An 18,099-nucleotide genomic window follows, 5' to 3' on the forward strand; every position below is an offset into this window, starting at 1 on the left:
TGTGAGTGTAGTCTTAGTTCACTTCACAGTAAAAATGAATTAAATAAACAGTTTTGAAAACTTCTGTATTCATTGTTTTGCTGCTTTGTGTACCAACGTTTACGGTTGCTAAGCAACAGAGCATACGGCGGTAAAACCCGCCGAAGGGTAGACCTGGTCGAATTCACAGCCTAAACTCTTCCGGTCTCCTTATTTTCAAGGACTTCGAAGGATCCAGTCTAGGTAGACCGCGTCCTTGGAGGATGCGTCCTAGGTTTTCGAACAGAGCCCATGTATTTTTCAAGGTGCATTATGGTAAATTTCGAGTCCACTACTTTTTCATACACTAGACATTCAGACACTCAGCTAAATGGCGTAGCCACTATAAAGTGCCCTATATAGTTCCCTATATAGTGGTTAGGGTGACATTCGGACACATCCCTAGAGTATTCACTCTGATGTTGCAAGACATTACTCATGATTTCCTATTTTAAGGAAAATACCAGTACGAAAGTATGAAATACTGTTTTCAGATGTGTAAAGTATTAAATATAGGGATAGTAATTTAAGTAAGTTCAGACCAAGATAGTTGTAATCAATAATTTATCGAGTGAGTTGCCAGTTCTTATATCTTTAAATTGTTGTTTATTTCATAAGGTGAAATATCAGCTAACTTTTGTTTTTTTAGTTGTAAATTGTGGGAAAACCAACTTTTGGAGTTGGCTTTTGAGCTAGAGGATCCATGTTCTTTTAATGTTGAATTTAAACAATACAAATAGTGCTAAAGAGATGCTGCCAATCAAAAAAACTCTGCTTGTTGTGCATCATGACAATAAAACCTTTAATGACCAGGGATTGGAACTACAATGAAGGAATCTATTGGTGAGCTAGCAGAGCTTTTGGATTGTGTAGCAAAAAAACGGGGGGGGGTTGAAACTCAGACTGTTGTTGCTCCTTAAACAAGGAATTGTTACGTTGAAATCTAAATGACAAATTTCCACACTGAGCGACAATGAGATGTAAATTGTAAGTGTAACATTTACCTAAGTTTAAGGTTGCTATTTTATTCATTATATTTTCAAAGTCATCACTACTTTGACATGAGTTGGGGGGAAAAATCAGCATTTCAAGTTATGAAAACCTACAATTCAAAGTTTGGCAAAACTAAAACAAAAAAACCTTGATGATTAAGTTAAAGTCCGAAACTTTAAGCTTCCTTTTTTTAACAGTGTGAAAACTGTATGGAGTTGGAGTTTGAAGACATTGATAAGTTACTGATATGAGGTGAAGATGAGCAACCAGCTGCTTGTCACATGATTGCATCACCAATAACTAACACCTATTTCTCACTTAATTTAAATCTGTATTGAATAATTTCATGATCATTTCATTTATCTGTTTGTTTAATCATCAAGTAATTAAAATGCACTCACATAAATGTGATTTCAGCATTCTGATGCTTTTGGAAATTTTTAAACAGCCATTAGGACTGAATTTTGTTCTGTTTGGTTTGTTTTTGAATAAGAAATAATAATCAAAATAACGGCCCTTCCTTTTTTTGTGGCATTTTTATGTTGAAGTTATTCACAGGTGGTCTAGAAACTGTAGCAGGCGGTTCTACTCCTCAATCTATCTGCTGGTTTCTGAAAGTTACAAGGTTCTTCAAAATTACTCAGAAAATTATACAGAAATGTAGTGATATCAGAACATTTAATTTCTAATTTATAAACTTAAATCAGTCCTAATTTATAAACAACCTCCTTTCCAAAATGAATAAATAAATCTGTAGCATAAAATCATCATTTAAATTTATATCCGACACAGACCTTGAGTTTAATTCCTGAGAATCACGTTTTAAAACAGTCTGATCTAAAGGCCCTACATTTTCAAATATACAAAAGTGGACATTTTTACAAATGGAAAATCCATGTGTGCATTCATCAAAAAGCTGGATGTTATAAGTTACAAATAAACATCAAATGCAACTCATGTTTTATTTGTGCATTTAATAACTAGACAACACGCCAGGGTTTTATACACTCCCTACAATACTTACGGTACAAGAGCCATTGGCACAAATATTCAAATACCAGACGGAGATGCACAGAGAGCCCTTTATGATGGGATATTTAAATATTGGAGGAAAAAAAAATGTTGCACACTGCAGGTCTGCTCATATTTCACCAGCAGTGGCTCAAATGTAAGACTTAAACTCTCTCCTTCAAGTACCTCTACTTGTTTAATAACTGAAAATGATTAGCTGAGGCCTGAATAACAATTTAAGTTTCTATTTTGTAGGATGGATCTTTCCAGGATCTTAAATCATAAATTCAAGTCAAAAATTTGCTTCTTTCTTTAACTCAAAAATGTACTTTACATTCTATTCTGATAAGATATTTAAGAGCCAGCCATCTGGAGTTCAAAGTAACAGTTATTTTGCCTTTACTCTTTATGGTGGATATGTTTATTATGGAATAATATGAAGAAACCTGTCCTACAATAGTTTTTATATATATTTTAACTTTTTTTAATGTGTAATTTTATAACATTAAACTTTATTGAAAATTCAAGTTTTATTAAGGTGAATTTTTGTCTACCCGCCCCATACTTTCATACTCCTAAATACGTTATAGTGCAACCAGCTACCTTCAGAAGTCACCTGATTAATAAACAGTCCAACTGTAAAAATTAATCCTTTCAGCAGAGACTTTAGAGTTTTGTTGCAGAATATTATGGAGCAAAATGAAAAAAATAGAGAAGTAGAATGTGCTAAATCCAAATTAAGCATACTCAGCATGTTTTAGTGTTTTGTATTCATTTCATTATAGTTAAAACCTTGATTTATTCTTCCTCCTACTTTTTTTAGTCTGTAGAATTGTTCTAACGCAGTTTAAGAGCTCATTCCCATGTACCGGTATGTTAGTGGTTCTTTCTGCTCCATCTTGTGCAGTTAGGGGATTGTTTTTATTTTTTTATTTTATTTTTTATTTTTTTTTTAAATGGCATGCTTTGAGCTCTAGTCAATCTGGAAAAGTTTTTTTTTTTCTTTTTTTTAACCCATATTAGAAATCATCATTGCTGCAGGGGGGGAAATATATCATTTTGATATATTTCTTTACCTATTAGATCCAAACTCTTCTGTCTGTCTGACATCATGGATGTCATCTTTCTGTTTCAGACTTTTATTCATCTGGCTGAAATCACCTTTTATTGTGAATCCATCTCCTTATCTTTCCTTCACCTTTTCTCCTCTTTCTCACGGCTCCCCCACCTTGAAGGGGAATGGAGAATAGGTAGGGAGCGAAAAAGAAAGAAAGAGAGAAACAGGGAGAGGAGGGGTAAACCGGTTCAGCAGGTATAGTGCGGCCTAACCCTCGCTCCCTGCAGCCTGTCACCGTTATTTCTGCAGCGCATGCGCGCTGGCGCATGTTTCCTGCTTTTTTTTTTTTTTAAATGAGTACCTGAGCTGCTGTTTGACCCACCTCTGTCGGCTTTGACTCCCTCTCTCTATGTGTGTGTGTGTGTGAGTGATCAGGGATATCCACCGTTTTTTTTTTCACTCGCTCTCCCGTTATTTGAAGGCGCTGCTGAGTCCGCTCTGCTTTTACCTGCCTCACCTGAGCAGACTCACCTGTTCACTCGCTTCCTTTCGCTCTTCAAAACTGAAAGCCTCACTTTGAGACGGATTTTTTTATAAAAGAAATATTTAAAGATAAACCTTACGAAACAAGAAGAAAAAACGCAAGGAGGAGAGAAGAAGAGGATCGACCCTTGCCACTTTTTTCCCCTCTGCTTCCTGCTTTTCAGCCGTTACCTGGTTTGACGTCGGTTTTTTTTTTTTTTTTTTTACTTGAAAAGCAAAAATAAATATATATATATAATTATATTTAAGATTTAAGAAGAGGACTGGTTGATTTTGAGGAACATGCCGCGGGCTTTTTTGGTAAAAAAGGCGAACGTTTCGCCGGGAAAGCGGAACTGGAGTGAGCTGCCCGACCATGAGAGAGGAGACGTTTACATCCCAGGTGAGTCCACTGCTGCAGTAATGAGCCATGTTTGGTGTTTAGGGGGAAACTGGACACTAACTAAGACTGTAAGGGGGTCACAGCGTCTTGGTTTCGGTGCCCTTTACGCACAGATTGGAGCGTTATTTACGCGGGGATTGGAATCAGGCCAGGAAAGCTGTTGTCGGTGTTGCAGGTGGAGGTAGAGGGAGGGGGTCCGGTGTGTGGATGTAACGGGGCCACCTTAGAGTTTGCGAATAACGGGAAACCCGATGGGGCCCCTGGGAGCCTATCACTTCATCACTGCAACATGTTTTCTTTCTTTTGTTTTTTTTTTGCGTAAAATAAAATTAAATGAAAAAAGTGATTCATTTAACATAACCTAAATAAAATAAAAAAAAGTATTTGATTAGATTTCACTCTATATAAATATCTATGCAATGTCTAAATATAGTTCTGACGTCTTTAACTGCGGGCCTTTCTTTAATCAGAAAGAGCCCGTTGCTTTCCATCGACCTTCAACCCCTGATTGCACTCCTCCTTCCTTGTTCAATCGCTCCGACTTATAAAAGTCCACATGAAGGCCCGCTCCCTGAACGCACCTCAATCAAAACAAGTCGCTCTTTTCTTTATGTTCGGATTCTTTAGAATAAACAGAACCCATCCCCCAAATTAAGACACACAGTGATGCGGATTTCAAATCCTTATGTTTACCCTCAGCTTTCCCTGACTATCTGATCTGATTATTGGGGAACACCACCCCTCCTTTTTTTTTTTTCTTGAGAACAATCCCCATTGTTGCCGTCGGCGGAGTTTTTATTGTAACAGGTCGCCGGTATCAGATAACAAGTAACGGACTACACCCTAAAGCACTCTCTGACCCTTCCCCCGCTCCTTCTTCACTGTTTGCCTGCGTCTTCCTCTCCTCTCCCGTTAACTTTTAATCATTGACTTCTACATCCTCCTGGCTGTTTGAACTGGGATGAACAGCAGGAAAGCTGATTTTTAACTCCACCGATGCCTTAAATTAGCACTATATATTCTCCATCTTTCAATCAACTCTGATCAGCTGCTCCGTTTTTGTTGTTTTTGTTGTTTTTTTGCTTCCCCACAGCATTATGCTGCTTCCACTGTGTTTCCCCATCAGAATGTTGTGTTCAGAGCTTTCTTATCTGATTGGAGCCCCATCTTCTACATGTTTGCTTTAAACTCTGACATGGCTTGTAGGAAAACTACCATTGCACATCTTGTTCTTCTAAACACTCGCCAATAAAGGTTGAATTTGTGGACTGTGAGGATGTAGAAATCTGTCCCCAGGTTGCCCAGCCTGAAATATGGATCTCTGCAGTGACAGTTGTCTGAGATCTTAAACGCTTAAAATAATGTTTCTTCACAGTTGTTCGCTAATTCACAGGTGAATGCTATTCATCTATTGTAACTTTATGAATGCATTTAATTTAATTTAATTTAATTTAGGGGTAGGGAATAAAAAGGGATGAACCCAATCCTTACCCCACGTATAATAGAAAATTGTCGCTCTGTTTTAGATGGATATTTTATTTGTTGTGGAGTAGAGTTTTTCTTTTTTTTTTAAAACTGTAAACTATAAAGCAAAAAGCAGTTCAGTATAAAATACCAACCTTTAAATCTTTAGGTTTCAAGCTTGAAACCAGAAAATGAACGGGACATATCCACTTGTTTTTTTAAATAACGTGTTGCAAGAGCCATATCACCCACATCTTCACTCACTACCATATATTTGTTAAATATTTCCATGTCAATGTCTGCAAAACTTGATTTTACTTTTTTTCACAAAGGATGACTGCCAATTAAATCCCTTAGTGGTAGAAGACCCTTTTATTTAATTTAGTTTTAAGACTTATAGACTAAAAATAAACCTGGAGCACCTGTGCATTATGACACATCGTCAACACCCTGACAAAACCCAGCAACGGTCTCTGCTACAGTTTCAGGTATGTGCCGTTACTTGATGTACCTGCCTGGAGTGCGTTGGCGTGCACGCACGAAAAAAAAAACAAAACAAAGGACACCGCAGTCCAAATGAACACACACACACACACACACACACACACACACACACACACACACACACACACAGAGGTATGATAATTACCCAAGGGAGAAATAGAGTAGGTGTGCTGAATACTTTTATTATGAGCCACAAGATGCCATCAGATAGGATTATTTTTCCACATGATGATTTTGTGTATTTTGGAGTTTTATTTTTATCTCATAATCCAGAAACATGTGTCGGGGCCTGTTTCTGTTGGATCATCAGTGTGCTCTGGCCCTCCTCTGAGATTAAATACAGCTGATGGGATTTTAGTTTCGTAACAGTGGTCTTTAACGTTGCAACAAGCATACAGTTATTCTTGACATTAAGATGAAAGCTGTGCCCCAACCCCTCCTCCCCTTTTCTTTTTAATGTTATGTTTGGGAATAGTTAAATTCTGTCAGATTTAAGTTTTTTAAAGAAACTGTTACTCAAAACAATAAAGGAAAACTTAAATTAGCCTTCCTGGATAAGACAGCAATAGCCTGTTGAACAGGTTATTCTACATTCAGTCTCTTTATGCGATACACCTACTCTTCAAGTGTTTGTATGATGGGTTAATTGTATTTCTCTTAAAGTTTTGATATATTTTGACAGTAGTTTCCTTGTGGTTAGTGCAGGGAGTGTGTCCTGGGAAAGCTGGAAGTTCTCAGGTTCAAATTCCCCAGGCTGCTGCTGTGGGTCCCAAAGTGAGACCCTTAGCTCCAGGAAGCTCCCCAGGCGCTGCACAGTCAGAGTTCACGCCTCCCATTAGGATGCTGGAATTCAGAGTACATATATCATGATAGTTTACTAAATTGTGATGAAAAATACAGATGATTATTATTTTGATTTGCACTAAGTTAAATCTCTATCACTCTCTACAAGGAAGTTTTATGTTATAAATGAGTGTTTTAACAAAAGGATAACATAATATGGCATCTAAATTTCACATACAATGTATCCGTTAACAATAGCATTCATAAGACCTTAGATTTTGGCAACACATTTAATACTAAGAGCTTAATCTTTTGAGACCAAGCATTTTTGGCGGCCTAAAAGAGCCAGAAGCCTTTGCTAAAACTATTACTTTCCAAACTGTATTTACTAAGTTTTGGTGTCGTTATTTAGTTATCTAATTAATTGCATAAAAGCAAAACTAAATAACAGGATTGAAGCCCGATATGGGGTTTTTGGAATTTTAAAAAAATATATTTCCAAAGGAGTCTGGCCAAATCAAAATATGACCAAATATTGCAAATGTAATATGAATTATGCATTTAATAACTTAATTCCTTATCCATGTTTTTATTTCATGAAAGCAGGATTCTATATGGAAGGAATCTGATTTTGTTCTTCAACTTAGAACCCAAGCAGCACATTTGCTCTCTCTTTAAATTGGCTTTAATTGCTATTTATTTAACAGAAAGACATTAGTAGTCTTAGATCTATAGCTATATAAGTTCCTATAGTTAGTTTTAGCCAATAGATTAGCATTAAAATATTCACTGAGTAGCACTTTTTTAACTGAACAAATTTGGCATGAAAAGTTCATATGAAATATAGTTATTGAATCCTAAATTTTTCTCTCTTTTCTCTTTATGCTTATGCTATGTATATATATATATATATATATATATATATATATATAATTAAATATTAATATAATATTTAATATGATAATTTCAAATAATGGTTAATTTTCATTCCTAAAATATGGCAAACGGGTAATCTAGGTAGAGTATATATTCACCACAATTTTGAGATCAAATCTCACATTTATTCAGCCCTGTAACCAGCATTGAGAACATCGAGGTCATGTCCTCGGCATTTTCTCTTTTTGAAATGTTTTTATTACTATTATTTTTTTTAATTCAGAGAAATGTCCAACTATATTTTGAAAATTGTTCCGACTTTGGTGTGAAGATCAGCATGAATTCTTCATGAAGTCCACAATCATATTATTCCAAGTCATTTGATACATTTAGTGGGCCATGCACATGCATGTTGATGATGGTGACAATAATAATAGCAGTAATAATAATTCAATATTAATAACAATGATAATACTGTAATATAATGATGATGATAAGAATAATAATAACACTCACTCAAATACTCTTAATTTTGTGAGTTTTGGAACTGTTATAATAAACATGTTCATATTCACCTCCTTGATCAGGCTTATGATTTAACTCTCTTTATTCACGTTTCCAAAATATATATTTAAAAAGTCACTATATTAGGATGTTTTTTGTCAAGTAACATTTATTGCAATATTTGACCTCAGTATATCAAAAATCCTGGTTACGGCCCTGCATTTATTCCATACTTTTCTTCAGAATTAGCTTTTAAATATTTTACTCCTCAGTAGCAGCAGCTAGGTGGAATTCATGACCCATTCAGGGAGGTAGAAATATTTTCACAAATGTCTATATGTTTTAACAAGCTGAATACACATAGTGAATTATCGCAGCGGATTAATGATTCAACAATACAGGATTGCTTTGAGACTAACCAAACACCAAATATTTAATTGCTATCATCCTGTTTTGCCAAAAACTGAGGTGAAAAGAGGAAATTGTTATGCAGCTTTTGATAAACAATTTTAGTATCTTATAGTGTTTTAGATTTGATAGAATCATTAGAAGCTGTGTGTCATCTACATGCCTATTTATAGTTGTAAACTATGAATAATAGTATTGAATTATTTGGCTTTTAATGATTTCAGCAGATTTGGGGATCTGCTTAAAATGTCGGCTTTCAAGCCACCTGAAGGTTAACGTTTATTGAATGGAGGAAAATGTAACGGACTCTACGAACAGCCGGCTGCTGCAGACAATACACCTTTAGCAAACACACGCTGAGTCACACCCAATGTTTGATAAAGTTATCTACTGATTATTGACTCTCTCTCAGCTGATCTTTGCTGTAAATAAATAATTTAAAAAAACAACAACACTATAACACCAAAACATGTTCAAACAACAGTGGAGCTCTTTCCAGGTCTTGACCTTGAAGTAAAAGCATTTTGATGGTTTTGGAATCCCTGCAGTTCTCCCAAACACAAATACACTTTTCATTCATTGCTAACGGGGGGATAAGCAAACAATACAAGTTGAGATTAAATGTCCACTAAAGGCAGTAACCAAAGAGCGTACCAAAAAAAAAAAAGTAATTAAGAAAGCCTTTGTGCCAGATCATGAAAATGTTATTCACTTCTCTACATGCTACATGATTTGGTCCCTTTAAATCAGTTGGTTTCCTTCATTAAACAGCCTACATAATTACACATTTAGCTCTAATAGACAACAAATTTTCCTCTGTAAAATTAAAAATTTTAGATGTTTTTTTGCAAGGTAGTAGGTATTGGTGAGTATTGGCATGGGTGTTACGATATGATATGTGTCACAATACTTGGGTCACGATACGGTGTTATATTGCAATATTTTTCAGGCCTTGTCTGAACGTCCGCCCCAACTCCAAGATCCCTCATTCACTATATAGAACCATCAGTTAACCCTTCGAACTGAACATCACTACTGTTCGCTCCCCGTTATTCACGTAACTCTGTCTCCAACGCACAGTGCCATCTTTGTTATTCGTCGCCACTGTCAGGTAGCGACAGCTTATAGCCATAGCAGCCCGCTGTGAAAGCAAATCCCATAATGCTTTGCGAGGAGAGCTCTCCGCACAAAGCATTCCAGGATATATCTGCTCGTCTAGTTCCCATGGATGATCACTATATTTCAAGGTGCACTGGGACATTTTGAGTCGACTACTTTTCATCCAGTAGACATTCGGACGCTCATCAAAAATGGCCTAACCACTATATTGTGCCCTATATAGTGATTAGGGTGAACTTTCAGACACACCATAGATAAAACAGCAAGTGCTGTATATGTTCATCTAAAGATATTGATCATTTAGTTATTTTGGTATCCATGTTGTTTGGGGTTCTAGTCAGTCCGTGACTTCCACTGTGACTGCCTCAACATCAACGGCAAAAGGGCTACAAGGCCCTATCTAACAAAGTGACGGCGCAGAGGTAGCCCATTTTAGCTCTTTGTTTCAGGTAAAAATGTCTTTTTAAAATCGATGCTAGGAACTAAAGGTTGATATTATATCTAGCAGCCGAAAATCATGATATATCACCAAATGTATCCTTTCTCCAGGGTGTTGATAGGAATTTGATTTGTCTTTTGGTTCAGGAAGAACAACATATTGAACGTGTCATAGAGTCTGATTTCCTGGTCTGGTTGTACCTTGTAGTTCTTTAGGTTTACCTCCATGTCTGCAGAATCAATGCATGGAAGATGCTGCAAATGTTCCAGAGATGCTTTACAGAAGCTACCAGGTCGTTGCATAAGCAAAGCAAGATCTTTGATTATATTCTTTGCATAGATCAAGGGTGACTTTACACTTTCAGTGGTATTTTGGGTGCTTGTGAACAGTTGTTAAGTTATATTCATGGAAAGAAGGATGTCTAGTTTGGGATTCTCTGGGTCTCCACACTGGAACATATAAGAATGAAGAGTTCAGGAGGACATTCAATTCAGTTGGAAGCCAGGGATTTCTAATTGTAAAGGATGAACTGCTCCATCCATATCCGGCTTTAGTCTCTGCAAAGAGTGCAAAAATTCATGCATCTTGGTATCAGTGATGATAGGATGTAGAGAGAAATTGCTGGACAAATGTGACTCTAAACAAGACATGGCAAGAGTTGGTAAGGATAATCAAACTTGGCAAGAAAAGGCAAAGCTTTTGTTTTCCCCTCCGTCTATGTTCTCATCCTCACCTATTGGGATGAGGAGATGCAGATTAAAATTAAATCCATAATACAAGAGGCTGAAGATGTAGGGTGGCTGTCATTCCTAGAGTTGGTTGTGGTTTCAGTCAGCAGTTGGAGCTGAGTTTTGAGCCATTGCTCTTCCACATCGGCAGGAGTCGGCTAAGGCTATTGAGGTATAGGATCATGAAGCCATCGACCGATGGGTGAATGGATTTTTGTCAAATCTGGTAACCCGATTCTTAATCTGGCACCTTTAAAGAAACATGACAGGATATCCAGAAGATCAAATAGTTTAAACCTCATCTAAAATTAAAACGTGTGTTGGTGATGGAATTCGGTTATAGCCTGCTGGAAAAACCAGTGTGAACAAGGCTTGTACGTGTGTGTATAGACTCTTTGTCTAAAAGAGAAAGTCAACAAGAGTACAGTCTCCACATGATATTGATCATCCTCCAGTATTTATAGCCTCCTTCGCTATCATTATGCCTGTGTCTACTATGCCAAAACAGGCGATGCCACCAATCAGGAAGTCACCTGCAGGCAGTCAGTAAGGAGCTCCTTGTGTGAGTTTTTTACCTATTGATTATGGGACCTGCAAACGGTAGTAAATTAACCATGGCAAACTGCTAATGTAGCTAATGCTACGTCCACATGAACACGCTCACACACACAAGTCCAATTCTTGTGCGTACCCTTGCAAAAAAAGGGAGTTATGAAAAGGGTTCTGCATGAGCTTTTTTTTTTTTAATCTTTTTTTTTAATCTCCTAAACATGATTAAATACAAATATAAAGACTATTACCTGTAGCACTTTGAGAGATTTTGTTATTGGTTAATAGCATTACAAATAGAATGTATTATTATTATTATTTTAGAAAAATTATGTTTTTAAATTCCCAGGTTAAGACCCCAAATTTGGATTTTAAATTAGAAGTCATGTCAGAACAATAATCTGAAATTGCAAAGAAATGTAGTCATTATTTCGTATTTTTGGTTGCACTTCATAATAATCTGCTCATTTCTCTGTAATCCCAGTCCTAAAATCCTCTGAAGTTTGTTGGTGACATTACATTACCAAATATGCTGCAATTGCTACACAGAGCCCTCCTTGTGTCACCGCGTACCGTTAACTCTGTAAGTTTATAGATCAGCTTTTGTGTCTTCTCATCTTTAAAGCTAGCTGTGGGGCCTCATTTGCATTTACATTTGGGTTTTATCAGATTCTGGCCTGAGAACCTAAACTGATTCCTTGTTTTCACTTAGACAAGCCACACCTGCCAATGGGTTACCTGAAACACGCAGACAAGCACGCCTTTATAAAGCGCCGTTGGTTTTCCCTGTCAATCACGTTGCTCTATTTGACGTTTTTGTTACGTTCTGCTTGTGTGCACCTTTTTCCACATGGGGAGCACACCTGAGCGAATGGAGACGCTCAGCCCTGCGGAGGTGGATTGTTTGAGGAAGGTAAAGAGCTGGTGCTGCAAGACCAGCTGGTTCAGCAAGTCTAACTGTAATGGGGATGTCTTTGTATAGGTTGGTGCGTGTGTGTTTCTAGGCATGTGTCTGCGTGCAAAGTAAGGCATACTCAACAATAAGCCAAAGAGAAGCACACCTACCCACACAAACACACTTTTTTTTTTTTTTTTATTATGTATGTTTGCTAGTAGAGCAATTGTGCAAATATGAAGTGGTGGACGATAGCTGCCTTTTGTGAAACCCAGTAATGGAATAATAATTTTCCCTAATTTCCCCTGTTTGCATTTCCATCACTGGGTAAACAGTATTCTATTTCACCCGCCTGAAAAGACTTTTTAAAATCAGATTTTCTACTTTTCAACTTTTCTTTTGTTAAATCAGGAATCAGGTTCTTTCATTAAATTTAAGACTAAAGCTAATTTAGTGAGCAGAATGTTAAAGTAATAAAAAAAAACATCCTAGTGAATCAAGAAAGCATCTTCAAAGGGTTTTAATAAAGGTGAACCTGTTAGAACATTTTTTTCTTGTTTGCAGACCGCAATTCTTTTACCTGCATTCTATGGAAACTCTTGAGTAAATACTATTTAGTCAGGTTTAATATTCATCATTGACGGTATAGAATACCACTTCCCTTTAAATCAGTGCACCAACTACCTTTAGTTTTTTTCTATTAAAAGATAGGAGGCAAGGGATGTTGGTTTAAATAGCACAGTTCATTACGAAGACAATTCAAAATGCTTTATATGAATGAAACAGTAAAAAAAACTGAATAAAAGCAAGTAAAGAAACAAAAAACAAGCAGGTAGTAAAGCAAGCATTAATCAGTTGGACCACAACCTTAAACTAATAATACCTCAGTTCATAGTTTAACTTCAACAGTCAAAGGCAGTTCTAAACAAATGGGTTTTTCACTTTGACTTAAAAGAACTCAGGCTTTTAGCACTTTTATAGTCTTCTGGAAGTTTGTCCCACATAAATGGAGCATAGGAACTAAATGCTGCTTCTTCATGTTTGGTTCTGGTTCTGGGTGAACGTAGCAGGCTTGAATTATTCTATACAAAAAGGAAATTACATATAACAAAATAGAGTCAAGGGTAAAGCAAAGTATCCAATTTATAAAAAACATAGGGTTTTACAAATGTTCTGGAAATGTAAGAGTTGCAGTCATTTTCACATTTTCTGTATAGTTACTAAATCGGGCTGTCACCTTAAGGTTTAATTTCTCTATTCCTAAGTCAAACACTTCAACTGCTTGCAATTTTGTTCATATTGATACATTTTACGGTTGGATTTATATCACTCCAATAAACAATATCCAGAAATATCTAAGTATATTGGTCGGTTATATTTTTACTTTGAACCGCAGTCCTGGTGACCTTTACCATTTTGGAGCCCAGCCTTTATCATTTCTTTCCTTCCTGCAAGAATTTCTTACCCTACATAAACAGTCTTGTCCCCATTCACTAATTGTTTCTACCAAGCACCTTTAAATTATTTTAGCTCATAATTGTTTTTTTATGTTTGTAATAGAGATAAATATTTATCCAGTGTATGTTTTTGCTGAGTATTTGCTTTTCTCGCTTGCGTCAGAGCTTCCAATTTTATTTATTTTCTCTCAACTGTACACTGTAAAGGTTTAACTGAAGGATTTTTTTTTATTCTAATCTGGATGTGTCTGCTTATATGCAATAAGATTCAGATATAAAGCAAATGGAAAAGAACTATAATATACTATATTATATTATAATGATGATAAACGATCTGTTTGATCAAAAAGAATAGACATTTCTATGTTTGAAATGTCCAAAAGTGATTATGACCTAATTTAATTCTTACCTGGATTGAATACCACATCTTTTTCACTTCCTGGTTTGACATCTTGTAGTATTTAAAAAAAAAAAAAGTGGAAGTAATAAAGAAAAAAACAGATTATTCTAATGTTAATGTCCATAACACAGTATAAGTGGTGATAACTATTTTATCCGTCTATCTTCCAGTCTCCATCTTCCCGCCGTCGGTCTTGATGACAGAAGTTGAGGCCAGCCCTGCAGAGACCGTGCCTCTCTGCCTCACCAAACGCTCTCCATCAGACAGTCACGCTGAGCTGCCGTCCAGCACGCTGCTTGGACAACCGCGAAGTCTAGCAAGTTCGCCAGAGGGGAAGTCGGATATCAGACGGAGCTTGCATGGCGACTCTTTGTACATCCGATCTAAAATTAAGGTGAGGAAGGAGAAACGGCATTAGGCCTCTGTTAGCTGAATCAGAAAAAAATATTGAGGTATTTGAAGTCTATTACTTAAGAAATTCTTTAAAAAATTTAAACAGATCGTCTTAAATTAGGATGTCGGAAAAGGAAACTGTTTTAATCGTAAATTATTTCTTTTAATATTCTTAATTGAACCTCTCTCTCTGACAGGTAACTACAGGCGTGTTGCCTCCTGATCCCTCTCTTCTTCCTGAAGCTCGTCCCCAAATTTCCAATCCACAGCCTCTACCTCCACAGCCCCCTGTTACGCCAGCAGCCCCCCAGCAAGCTCCGCCCCCCGGCCCTTCAGAGGCACCAGCTACTGTAAACAGATCAGCGGGTCAAAATCACAGCGCTACCCCTACAACGACAGGAGCGTATGTGTGCCAGGTGACTACAAGACACTCCATCTTTGATTCATCATTGATTGCTCCAGATCCATTTTAAAATAGTAGAATTTTTATCTGCTGTTAAACTTGTAAATTCCTTAAAGAGACCCGACGGTTCTGAGGAAGTAAGAATTTTAAAAGCATGAAATTTCTTTGAAGAAACTAACGTCCCAGTTCGGAGAAAACAATTGTTAGCTTTTAGGAAACAGCCTGTAAATTCTTGCAAAGAAAGCGATCTGTATGTTCAAAAAAGTTAACCCCCGACGCCCAGGAATGTTCTCTGTATGTTCAAAAAAGTAACCCCTGACACCCAGGAATGTTCTCTGTAAGTTCAAAGAAAAATGATCCTGGGGCTTAAAAAACTGGAGGGTTTTACTTTTTACAGAAACGTAGCCAGTAAGCCTTAGGAAAGTAACCTGTATCTTTAGGTATCTGTTCTGCATCAATGAAGAAGCACCTATATTTTTGAATTCAAGAAAAGTTCATTATAATAGCTAAAATTATATTCAGGAAGTTTTGTGAAAACAATAATATATCTTTGTATATAACCTATTAAGTTTTGATGGTAAACTGTCTGTTTTGTTTAAGTAAAATTTAATCGGAAAGAAAAATATTCAATGGATTATCTCTAAGCTCTTAAGATGTAATTTCATATAAATTAAACCGCGAGCTCTGGGTAGGTATTTTATAGATATAATACAATCAAAATTCAACCTCTTGGGGAAAAAATAGAATCACAAAGGGTGTTTTGTTAGTTCAGTTTCATCTCACAGGATCAGTTTAAGCTTCTCATATTAGTTTCATTCTTGAATCACTTATTTCTGATTTACTTCTCCTAAGGGTGGCTTTGGAGCAAGAGATAAGCTAAACAGAGACAAGACATCAACAAGACATTAGGAGACTAAGTTGAGAAAATACTTGAGAAGTGGGATAAACACACAAGATCCCATAATAGTGCGGCTCTGATCTCAATCAAAACTTAGTTATTTTGAAGGAGAATTAAAGAAACATTATATAAATCAGAGCTTTTTTTTTTTTTACTAGCTTTATTTGTGAGTAAACTGACACATTGGGCAGCCGGGGCTCCACAAGATACAAACGTTCTGTCTCCTTTTTCTCGTTGTTGAGGATGAGTGAAGGGAAAGATGTGAGAGAAGTTTGAGAAAGAGCATAACGTTAGAGATTGAACTAACAGATTCTGCAGAGTGGAAGAATAGAGATAGAATGAAGCAAAATGATGAAAAAGGGGTCCCTAAGTCCTCCAGCAGTCTAAGCCTATAGCAGCATAACTATAGAGATAGCTCAGGATAACCAGAGCCACTCTAACTATAAGCTTGATCAAAAAAGGAAAGTGTTAAGCCTACCCTTAAAAGAAGACAGGGTGTCTGCTTCACGGACAAAAAATTAAAATTTAAAGGAAATATCGCCAATGTGGAACTTTGGCATTTTTAAATTTAGCAGAAATCAGAAGAGTTTTGCGCATATTTTTAATGGAAAAACAGCTTGTGAGACCTTATTCTAAAGAGAGAAATATAAAAGGAATTGAAGAACCACTTCGGTCTCGATTGGTGCTCTTTTATATCTAGCAGATGTGAAATAAATGACGTTTCACCTTCAGTTTCGATTTGCTGTACTTAGACTTAGATTTATTTTGTCATTTTGTATGAACAAGTGTAAACAAAAAAAAATTTCATTTAGAATAACGCTTTAGACAATTTCATGTCTTTAAAATGCAGCCTTGATAAAGTAAGCAGCAGTGATAAAAAAAACAAACAAAACAACAAAAAACATTGTGATATTAAGTTGCTATATCTAGTTATGGAATGCGCATCATTCAAGTTTGCTTGGCAGCAGTGATGTCAGGCGGATCTCGATAGGATCTTTGCATCCAAATGGGACTTTTAGAGAAATAGAGAATCTGTAAATTCAAACAAAGTTACCTGCTTCTTTTCCAAATATAAGATGAAAGTTATACTATAGTAGGTTTACCTAGTTTACCAGAAGAAACGCAGGTGAACACACAACCTTAAAGACTGGAAGTGTTTCCATGTCATGCTGTCAGCTAAATGATGTGCCTGCTGGTCTCAGGTTTGCCAGAAGACTTTCCAGTACCAGCGCATGTTGAACCGACACATCAAGTGCCACAGTGAGACCAAGAGACATCTGTGCAACTACTGCGGCAAAGGCTTCAACGACACGTTTGACCTGAAGAGACACGTGCGCACGCACACAGGTAGCTATTCTCTTAGACTGTCACAAGAAGCCTCAAGATGCAGGAAAGCTTTTAACTCTTCGACTTCCTCTCATTACTTCAGGGGTCCGTCCGTACAAGTGTACTCTGTGCGACAAGGCCTTCACCCAGCGCTGCTCCCTGGAGTCCCACATGAAGAAGATCCACAGCGTCACCCTAAAGTACGCCTACAAGGAGCGGCGCAACAAGCTGTACGTCTGCGAGGAGTGCGGCCACACTGCGGGGACTCAGGACGAACTGCTGGTCCACCTGCACTCCCTGCACCCGGACAGCGCCCTGCTGAAGGGAAAGGCAGCAAGGAGGGCGGGAGGTCTGGGGGGATCCACCTCTGGCTCCGTCGGAGGATCCACTCCAAGTTCTCCACGGGAGGCAGACAGCGATGACACTAACGGATCAGCTGGGCAGTAGATCACCGGAATGAACTCAGCAGGGAAGGATGAAGGAGGGATGTGTTAACTCATGGACATGCAGAGTGTTTTGTTTATATATTTATAAAAGGGCAGGGATTCGGGTTTTATTTTGCATGAAAAAAAAAAAGTATGATGCAGCAAGGAGAAAAAGAACACTAGAATTGTCCAAACATGACGACTTCCTCTGATATAAATGTATTATTTATATTATATTCTGAGCAAATATTTTCAGTCATGAAGGTGATACCCTAAAGATGAGATTCTCTCTTTTTATGTTCCCAACAAAACCTTGGAAGAACCTCAAACAAGGTAGAACTTTTTCAGAAGATGCTCTGAATCAGGCATCCTTTCATCCAACATTCTTCCAGTCTCTGTATATTACATCCACGTTGTGTTGTGGCTCATTTTTATTGTTTTGAATGGGACTTTATTACCAGTGGGCTTCTCTTTGCAACAGAAGATTTGAATTTTTCTAATGGAAGATACATTATTATTATTAA

General features: G+C 37.0%; 1 protein-coding gene across 1 annotated transcript; it reads left to right on the forward strand.

Annotated features, from left to right (window-relative positions):
- The first annotated feature begins 3,484 nt into the window (after window positions 1-3,484).
- Window positions 3,485-18,099, forward strand: ovol1 (ovo-like zinc finger 1). The gene is made up of 6 exons (XM_015391423.1): window positions 3,485-3,796; window positions 3,872-4,004; window positions 14,301-14,524; window positions 14,721-14,939; window positions 17,027-17,171; window positions 17,254-18,099. The coding sequence occupies exons 2-6, from the start codon at window positions 3,905-3,907 to the stop codon at window positions 17,595-17,597; spliced, it is 1,032 nt and encodes a 343-aa protein (XP_015246909.1). The 5' UTR covers window positions 3,485-3,796; window positions 3,872-3,904; the 3' UTR covers window positions 17,598-18,099.

The sequence above is a fragment of the Cyprinodon variegatus genome, unplaced genomic scaffold, assembly GCF_000732505.1.
Source record: "Cyprinodon variegatus isolate N-32 unplaced genomic scaffold, C_variegatus-1.0 Scaffold540, whole genome shotgun sequence".
Taxonomy (NCBI): Eukaryota; Metazoa; Chordata; class Actinopteri; order Cyprinodontiformes; family Cyprinodontidae; genus Cyprinodon; species Cyprinodon variegatus.

Bases quoted from the DNA above. Each gene is read 5' to 3' on its own strand.
- ovol1 (XM_015391423.1), top strand. From the start codon at position 3,905: ATGCCGCGGGCTTTTTTGGTAAAAAAGGCGAACGTTTCGCCGGGAAAG. The intron at 14,525-14,720 runs GTGAGGAAGGAG...TCTCTCTGACAG, and splicing joins ACATCCGATCTAAAATTAAG to GTAACTACAGGCGTGTTGCC. The intron at 17,172-17,253 runs GTAGCTATTCTC...TCATTACTTCAG, and splicing joins ACACGTGCGCACGCACACAG to GGGTCCGTCCGTACAAGTGT.